The sequence below is a fragment of the Paralichthys olivaceus genome, chromosome 6, assembly GCF_024713975.1.
Source record: "Paralichthys olivaceus isolate ysfri-2021 chromosome 6, ASM2471397v2, whole genome shotgun sequence".
Lineage (NCBI taxonomy): Eukaryota > Metazoa > Chordata > Actinopteri > Pleuronectiformes > Paralichthyidae > Paralichthys > Paralichthys olivaceus.
Window position 1 is genome coordinate 15,986,670 of NC_091098.1, and position 9,584 is coordinate 15,996,253.

Here is a 9,584-nt window from a genome sequence, read left to right on the forward strand (position 1 = left end):
GCCACCCAAGTGCTGCCATGTTTACCTCACCTCCAGTCAAAACAATAGACACAATAGTGATTGTGGTGGGAAATGCTTTTAAAGGGGGAAACTCTTTGGGTTTTGGGGGAAAATTTGGTCTGTGGTTTGAGGGAAGTAAAATTTCCGAATTATATTTATAGGATCCATTTCAACTAAATTGTGAGATTTATGCTCGTTCTTGTTTCTAAAACCATCTCAGGCTAAATTTGTGGTTTCGGGGAAACAAGCTGTCCAGAGGAGAGGAGCCTCAGCTAAATATCATTTGCTTTTGTTGTCCTCATGCTAAATGTGATCATATAACTTCTGTTGCACAAAGGTGCTGGGCAGTGATGTGGAACAACACCTCTGATATGCTAATCAAACATATGGCACTTCCAGGAACAAACAGAGATAATACTGTTCATGTCCTACAAGATAAAAAGGTTACTTGGTTTTAAATGAGATTTGAATGCGTCCGAGAGCTATAACAGTCTCAGGCTGCTTCATCTTTTATTTTTTTTAATTCGTTTGCATAGAAGAAAGCAGGGATTGCTCACACCTGTTTTTTTCCCCTCCTCTTCTTCTTCCTCCTCTTCCTCTTCTCCCCCTCCCCCCTTCCCCCCCTCCCCTCCCTCATGCTGAAAGCCATTACAGAAATACAATTTCTAATACCTCCGCACAGGTCTTCGATCGACTGCAAACAAATTTATATTCAGGCGGTAAACAGAAAGCTGCAGAGATTTATTTATTTAGTGTGGAGGAGAGAAACAAGCTAGCGCGTGAACCCTGAGTAACCTCCGAGCTGACATGAAGATGGATCAGTGCGCCATGCAAATGCATGGAGAGAGGGGATATATTGCACTCAGTCATTCAGCACATCGCTGCCTGTAGAATCCCATTAACTCCCACAGCTGGGACCATATTTCTGCGTTGTAAGAATGCAGTTAGAAGTTGTTCATTACGCTGAATTATATTGTAATTACTGCAGACTTAAAAGACGAAGGAAACGTTGGTTAAAAAATAAAACGATGAGAATAGAAACGCGTGGAAAGCTTTTGTTTTTAATGGAATGCTGGGAGTGGATGAGCTTTTATCTGAGACATCATAATGCAAATAATAATAATAATTATTGTTGTTATTGTTATTATATGATGATTATTATTAATGATAAAAATACAGAGACAGTTGGTGTAAGAATATTGTTACAAGTAATTTCTAATGATTAAACTAAGCATACGACAGGGAATAGATTCATACTACTACTACTACTACTACTACTACTACTACTACTACTACTACTAATACTAATAATAATAACAATAATAATAATAATAATAATAATAGTAATGTCAAAATTATAAAATAGAAAATTCCAATTTAAAATTTTCTTTCTTCAGTGATAATCTTATCTAAACAAATCACATGAACAAATGATTTTAAACTGGAAAGAATGTTTCATTAACATTTCAAAACTTTTGTTTTTCTGTCTATATAAACACCAGACACCATCTCTTAGAAATAAAAGTAAATAAAAAGTACTAAAGCTGTAAATATAAAGTAGGAGACATTGTCAGCTCTGTTCCCATTATTTAAAATACAACAAAGCACTGGTTATACCATAACCAAATTGACTTGTTTGCATTTATTTTCTCAGAAAGGTCCAACAATCCATTGGCTTGCATAAGAATTCATTTTAACTCATATCTGCCTGAAGAGATTTTATTTATTTTTATCACTCCACTTAAATAACAGCATTTGGGTCATATTTACACATGTATAAAAAATAGGCCATGAGCAGTTGACTCATTCCTGATTGAACACACAGATGAGTTGAAATAAGCAAAATCCCAAAAACTGTTTTCTGTTCGCTCCTGTTTGTTGAACATAAATGAACTGGATCTGTGCAGCGCGGGACATACACATCTTTTCTGTCACTTACAACTTCTTGATCTTTGCTCAGATCCATTTTTTTGTATTTGTTCGAGGCTAATTACAAATCTGCTGCCACTGAACTTCTAAATACCAGCTGTCACGACCTCTGAACCCATTAAGTGTGCCTTTCACATGACCTAAGCCCTTTGCTTAAGAGGGCCTCAGCCTTTTTCTTCTCAAGAAGCCTTCATGTATTTGCATAATCCATTAGCTCCATCAATGTAGGGCCTATATCATGTTAATGTGGCAGAGGAACAGACGTTTCTTTGTTGTCTTGAAAAATAATCATAGAAGAATTTGACTTTTTCTTCTGGACTGTCGCCTTTGGTAAGAATATGTCTGACGTCATAATCTACCTTTCTTCTTTTTAATGGATGCCTATGTGTGGCCTACATGATGTTGTGAACTCTTCACGCCACTGAAACTGACCTGAAGTCAGTTCCACAACTTGCTTGCTCGGCTCAATCCTGCCTGATGACACAGATGTCCAGCTATTGGCCGACACCGGGAGGGCACGTCATCACCATCAATCCGCCGTTTCTCTCTCTTCGAGGAATGTCCCCCCGTGTACGGTCATCCAGCCGGCCGGCCATGCGTTACTGGATGCATGAGAGGCCGGGCATGAAGTGCAACCCCGTCCAATGAGTATGCAGGGGTGGGTGGGGGGGAGAGAGAGGTGATAATGACTTCCTATGAAGAGTTAACGGCCGAAGGGGAGAGTAGCCTTCTGTTCACGGGCTGCTGCCGAGCAAAAGAGGTCACACAGGGCTGCGGGACTCGTCCTGACCCTGCGGAGGGAGAACCGGAGGTGGAAGAAGTTGCGTCAAGATTCAATCCGCTGCATCCCCACTACTTGACACTCTCCAACACTTTGACTCTGTGCACCTCTTCTTCGGACAGCCCACCTCCTCCTCCTCCCCCTCCTCCTCCTCTGTTTGACACTCTCGGGGGCTTCTCGACACCGACCTGCCCCCACTCGTCCCGTGTCCCCTGGCGGTGCAGGTCGCAGGGGCAGGGCTCTCCAGGACTCGGATACCGTGCGTCAGCAGCCAGCAGCGGGACAGGAGGACGCACCGACTGTGGGTCACTCACGGAGCAAATTCAAATCTGCTCTCACCGCGGCCCCGAGACTGAGGGGCGAAGTTCGGCCAACGCGGACTGTACCGTGGCTGTTACGCATGGAAGGAGTAAAACTTTTGAGTGGATGAGGGTGAAGAGGAGTCAGCACCGGGCGGGTAAGTTTGTCTTTTTGGTCAGGGGACATTGAGCATGAGAGGGGGGGATAAAGTAACCTTCAGACTAAATGAGTTCATGCTTGATTTTGTTTTGCTTTGGATAACTTTCATTCATAGTTGGCAAAGTTTGCTCGAAGTTTTCTCCACCAGCTTTAAAAAAAACAGAAAAGAAAAGCTGACGTGTACTGTGCGTCACCATGCACAATGTGCTCCACCAACAAAAGCTGAATGGAAAAAATCAAAGCCCCTCACTTTTTTAAAAGCAGAACAGAAATGCACCACTAGCAGTTTGGGCATGGCCAGATTTGAATATGCACACAAGACCACTATTTCTTTAATGGTTCCATGTTAATTTAAATCTGTTGTTTTACATTTGTGCTCCACCTACTGTTACAAGCTGGAGTCAGATAGTGAGGTACAGTAAAAGGCCTGCTCAGCCTCAGTGTGTGTGCAACCCTGAAAATGATCAATTATTTACCCTTGCCCTTACTTACCAGTGGCTTTTGAATAATGCATCAGACCAGTGCCTGTCGAGACTCACAGGAAGTTGAGTAAAACTTACTCTTGTAAGCTGGAGTGCTCCCTGCGTATTGATTAGTTGTCTGTTGGTAATGAAAGCCCTTGCCTATTGATTTCAGTTTGCAGCACCTTTACATGTGTCCACCTTTTTAACATAATTGCTGTCACAGATCATCATTTCCCTGACTGATGAGTCCTGGGCACAGAGCCCACTGAAGAATACATATCCCAGGCTTTATAAAAAAAACACACCAATAGCCAACTAATGTGAGAAATGCCTATCAATCCTCAATTTGATCTCATATAGATCCTCAGTTTGATCAATAATGTCAGTTGACTGACTGGCCACTGTACCTGGGTTGAGTTTCATAAATTTTGCATGGAGGAAGATTTACAACAGCGAAGGTGTGGTCTGTCTTTTCATTATGTTTTCTCCACAGAACGGTCTCAGTTTGCTGTGAGGGCGCTGCTGACCCAAATGTTCATTGACCAAAGATGCGGGTCGATCATTATCACAGACAGTTTAAGGCCTGAGATCCTCCACACAGGATTCAACAAACACAAAACTGCTGAAAAATTCACATTAGTGGGGAATTAAACATTATTTCTGGTTGTGTTGCATTGAGTAGTGCACAAAAAGCCACGACAACACTTTTAATTTCAAAGCAATGTGTGATACAACAAACACAAAACTATTTGATTATCCACTTGCTTGATGCAGTTTATACCATTTGCATGCTCAAAATTCAGATTAGTGTGGAAGACTAACATTCTAATCACATTCTGGATTTTACACATTCTAATGATGTTGCATTGAATAGTGCACAAAAGGTCACATCAGCACCAGGCTGCATAGAGTTGTGTATCATGCAGCAAACACAAAACTACAGTTTACACCTCGTACATGCTCAAAATTCAAGGTTTTATAGAATAACACATTATTAAGGATTTCGCATTGAATAAAGCACAGAAGGTCACAACATTACCAGGACTTGTGTGTCATAAACACAAAACTACAATTTATACCTATCTCAAACTTCAGGTTAGTAGGGAAGATAATTTGAATATAGCACAGTAGGTTATTTCTGATTGTGTTGCACTGAGTAGTGCACAGACGGTCACATCAGCACCTTTAGTTTTAAAGCAGTGTTGTGTGTGAGGCAAAAAAAACCCACTTTATACTGTTTGCATGTTCAAAATCCAGATGAGTCTGGAAGATAATATAGATTTAACACATTATAACTAATGGTGTTGCATTTAGTGGTGCACAAAAGGTCACATCAACACTTGGCTGCAGAGTAGTGTGTCCTGCAACAAACATAAATCTACAGTTTATACAGCTGCATGCCAGTCCAGATTACTAAAGATATTTACATTGAGAACATTATAACTTTTTATTTGAAAGCAGTGTTGTGTGTGATGCTACAAACACAAAACTACACTTAATACAATTTCCATGCCGAGAATTAAGATAGGCTTCTAAGATATAAAATGGATTCAACACAGTATTTCTGATTGTGTTGCACATAGTAGCTCACAAAAGCTCACATCAGCACCTGAACGCAGTGTTGTGCGTGGTACAGAAACCATTAAACACAGTATTTCTGATGATGTTGCATTAGTAGCACAAAGACACACCAACACCAATTTGAAAGCCATGTTGCATGTGTGTGTGATGCAACAAACACAAAACTGCTTGATTATCTGCTTGCACGCTCAAAATAATACAGATTAGTGGGCAAAACAATATGCACTGGACAGACAGAGGAACATAAAGAACAAAACGCCTTGAAAAATCATGTTGTGTGTAGTGATAATGTGTGTTCACAAACCTTTTCCTGATGATGCCACTGTGAGAAAAGCAAGAACAGACACCAGAACCTTTGATTGAGTCATAAATATTTCAATGTTGTAGACACAAGAAAAGAAAATAGCCATTTGCAGCTTTTGATCACTATGTAGATTAGTTGGTGTTTCTCTGATGATGCCCCTCTGAGGGAGGTGAAAGGTCACAACAACAACAACCTGTAACTAGTGCAGGAGTCGTTTTATTCATAGAACACATTATGGCCACTCATCTGATTCAACCCATGCACTTGAGAAAGCCATTTGCTCGCACACTCCCACACACACTGAGACGTCTCCTCGTGTATCTGTGTAACCTCTCCCTGTATCTCTCTGAAGGGGATCATCTGTAGGAGTAACTCATTAGCACCGCAGTGTAACTTGGAAAAGAGTCATTAGCAAAAGTATATACGTTCTTCTCTGGAGGGTGTATTGGTTCTGGCACAAAACGAAAAGTCTCACGTATTCTTCCAGAGTTGAACGGCCTCCACAGACCTGCTGTAACCTGATCTCCAGGCTCGCTGTGTATATTCCCAGTGCGTCATTCTTCAATTATGCTTTGACAGCACCTGAATTACTGTGGGCTGGATGCCCAGATGACTGAGGCAATGTGTATCGATCCATCCCTTTTCTTCTTCCCTCTCCTTGGCTTGGAAGGCCCCTCTGTTCCCTTTGCTGGCCGGCTATTTTTAAACGTGCAAGTCATTCCTCAAATATTTAGTTTGATTCTTTTATGCCTTCTGGCTGGCATCAATTCTATTATCTTTGGAGCCATTAATCAGAATGTGCATGTGATTTGCACTCCTGAAAGCTCAAGTTCTTAATTACGTACAGTTCCTCTATTGGTTCTTCATTCTCTCTGCCCTCTAATTCTCAGCCTTGGTTACCTTGACATTCATTTTCTTAAAACACAGATGTCGACATTTATCCTATAACTGACCTTTCCATCTGCTGTGCTTTTCCAAGTGGCTAGAGGCCCGTTAACCTTCCTCTCTATGAGTTGTGGTGGGACACGTTGGACTACACCTGGCACACCGACTCCATTATGCAGACGCAGCAGCACATTTTCTCAGAGGCAAAGACACACTGGCGACTACTCACAGCGTCAGCCATGAAAAATCAGGATATAGCTGCGGCTCCTGTCATTCATTGCACATAAGTAGCACAGATGATACTTTAATGTGTAACCCAGGAACCTCAGAGGAGGAAAAGGCAGGCATTTGTCATTAATACAGTGTTTGAACGGATTTGCAAACTGTTAAACTGTCATTGGCACAGAAAGGCCTTAAGACAAATTATTAATGATTCTGATGAATACAGTTAATGGAGTGTGAATGCAACAAAGTTGTTTTGAATCACTAAAATATTTCTCTCACACACGTCCGCAGTGTACAGCTGCATCTTTTTTCCTTCCATGATTTGGTGAACCCGTCCAAACCTTAACACAACTGTCGCAGTCGAGTACAACAGCAAGTGTTAAACGTTCAAATGTCTCCAAGTCTGAGGCGATGATTCAAATCTGTTTTTTATTTGTAGTTTTGTGATGTTGTTGCATGATGTCGCACAACTGTTTCTGTTCCTGTGTCCAACGCCTTGAGACATTTCCTATCCACCTGTTTTACAGCACCAGAAGAATTTGAACTGTGCCTATGGGCTATTGCGAAAGTTGATTCTTCGTGAAGTACATCTTTGTAACAGAGACAGAAAAATGGCTGCAGGGGTGAACAGTCTAATCAAAAAAACTGGCTCACGGCCAAATTCCCACAAATGTTTTTTTTCAAAGATAAAGAATAATTACAGCTATTTTGAATACTTGAATATTTGTTTGAGTCATTTCTCTATTGTACAAAATAAAGTATTTTTTTCATTAAATGTTTATTTCTGATACTGATAGATGTTTTATAGGCTAATAAATATTCTATTTAATTTCTGATAATTTAGCCAATACACCAAAATCAAAACTACATATAATTGAGAAAGAGAAAAAGAGTTTAATGTAGGGTTCTAATAGTTTTTTCCCGTTTTAACTATGATTTTTAATCTTATTTCCTCCATATGAGCGTGGATAATTTCATTCAGAAGGCCTTTATGTGCTTCTTTTGTGATTAACCTCATTGATCTTTGCTGACGACTGATCTCATGTCCTCTGTTCTCAGCCGGGACGCACATGACCTGTGGGTTCAGTGTTGTTGGCTCGGGACTCGGTGCTGTGGAGGCTGGAAGCAGCAGCAGCAGCAGCATGTGCGCGGATGTCCATCCCACGGTGCCCGGGGCCCCGAGGACCTGCTTCAGCACCAAGCAGCTGACCGAGCTGGAGAAGGAGTTCCACTTCAACAAGTACCTGACGCGGGCCAGGCGGGTGGAGGTCGCCGGCGCCCTGCAGCTCAGCGAGACGCAGGTGAAAGTTTGGTTTCAGAACAGACGCATGAAGCAGAAGAAATTACAGAGAGGCGGCGGACTGCTCTGCGACCCGGGCCCCGCGGCTCTGCGCTCACGCGCCGGCTCTTTGGACACCTGCCCCGCTGTGGAGCCGCGCACGACCTCGCCAGAGCACCTGCCCCTGATGCCCTGATCCCCTGATGTTTTGATTTTGCGTTTTGCATCGGTTTCACTCAGGCTTCACCTTTATTTGCTTACACCACGATGGATGCTCGCTGCAAGAAGCAAGTTTCTTCATGCAAGAACGGGTCAAAACAATCAGTCACCCTCCCCGGCTTCAGACTGGCGCTCTGATTTGAATATTAAAATTCAAGTCTCCATCTACACAATGTAAACGAAGATACAAACTTATATTGATTGTGCAGAGAGACGGTGGCACGAGGTTTTATTTATTTTGTACAATTTATACATGAATACATTTATCCAACAGGACACGTGTTTCCTTGTTTTCTTTCAAATAACACACACAGCATTTTTTTGAATTTAGGCTATTTATAATAGGTTATACATTTGATCAAATTTATTTGACCGATACAGACAGACAATACATTTGAGCAACTTTTATAAATTATTCCACCAAATCAAACTGCTGTGTTTTCACCCACCTTCACTACAACATTAAGTACATTTCCTCTCCTGGTTTTTTAAAGTTGTTTAAGAAAAAGTCACATTCACCTGCTATAGATAAAGATTTCCAGGGTACTTTGACTTTAATGCAGGTTTAACTTATCCTAATTTCAGTTTTTTAATGATCCTTAGCCCTAAGTTTAAAAATACCATAATTGGCTGATAGATTTATTGACCGCTCGTATAAGACTATTGATCCGCAGTGATCCATCTATTCCAGGCGCAAATCTGGGAGCATTTGCAGCGCATCTGTAACTGCATGTTAATGGGATGTAAGAAATATCACGCACGGGAATTCTTTTGTCTTTTTGTTTTTTATCATTATTATTATTACCCCCACACTCGCATCAGAAAATCATAATTTAGCCTGAACACTCATGCGGGAGCGCACACAATAACGCGCTGCCTGTGTCATGTTTGGCGCATCAGCCAATCAAGTGCGTGGCCCCTGCAGTTGAGAGCAGATAAATATTCCTTCTAGATTCACACCTCATCTCATAGAAAGTATAAACGGTTATAAAGTCGGCCCTTAAACACTGTTATGTTCCCGGCAGCACCAGGCGTGTTCTATCATGTTAATGTCTATTTTAATATCGAGATATGCTCCATCAGCCGCGTTAATTTTATGTTGGGGACTGTTTTTATTTAGCTTTCAATTAGTGGCGTTTGCACTGGATATGAAGGCAACCGGAGGTAAAACGGATATTAATGAGAACCACTTCAATCAGCTGGGTTGTTAAAGCTTAGAATTAAAAAAGAGAAAGAAAAAAACGACCAATTCTAACATTTAACAGGCGTCTTAATTTGAATCTGACGCGTATGAATAGATAAAAATAATAATAATGATGATTATGAGAGAGTCGCAGCTCTGCAGGAGTGGACATGGAGGCTGCAAGGCCAAGCTAATATATGCGCTCGCACCAGAGTTCACCTCTCACCTCTTGACCCTTGTCTTTCCTCGGGACAACGATGACCCGGTCAGAGGCT

General features: G+C 41.4%; 1 protein-coding gene across 1 annotated transcript; it reads left to right on the plus strand.

Annotated features, from left to right (window-relative positions):
- Positions 1 to 2,591: 2,591 nt before the first annotated feature.
- On the plus strand, positions 2,592 to 8,402 carry LOC109635076 (homeobox protein Hox-C1a-like). The gene is made up of 2 exons (XM_020095988.2): positions 2,592 to 3,167; positions 7,688 to 8,402. Exons 1-2 carry the CDS (start codon positions 2,615 to 2,617, stop codon positions 8,101 to 8,103), a joined length of 969 nt encoding a protein of 322 aa, XP_019951547.2. The 5' UTR covers positions 2,592 to 2,614; the 3' UTR covers positions 8,104 to 8,402.
- Positions 8,403 to 9,584: the final 1,182 nt, after the last annotated feature.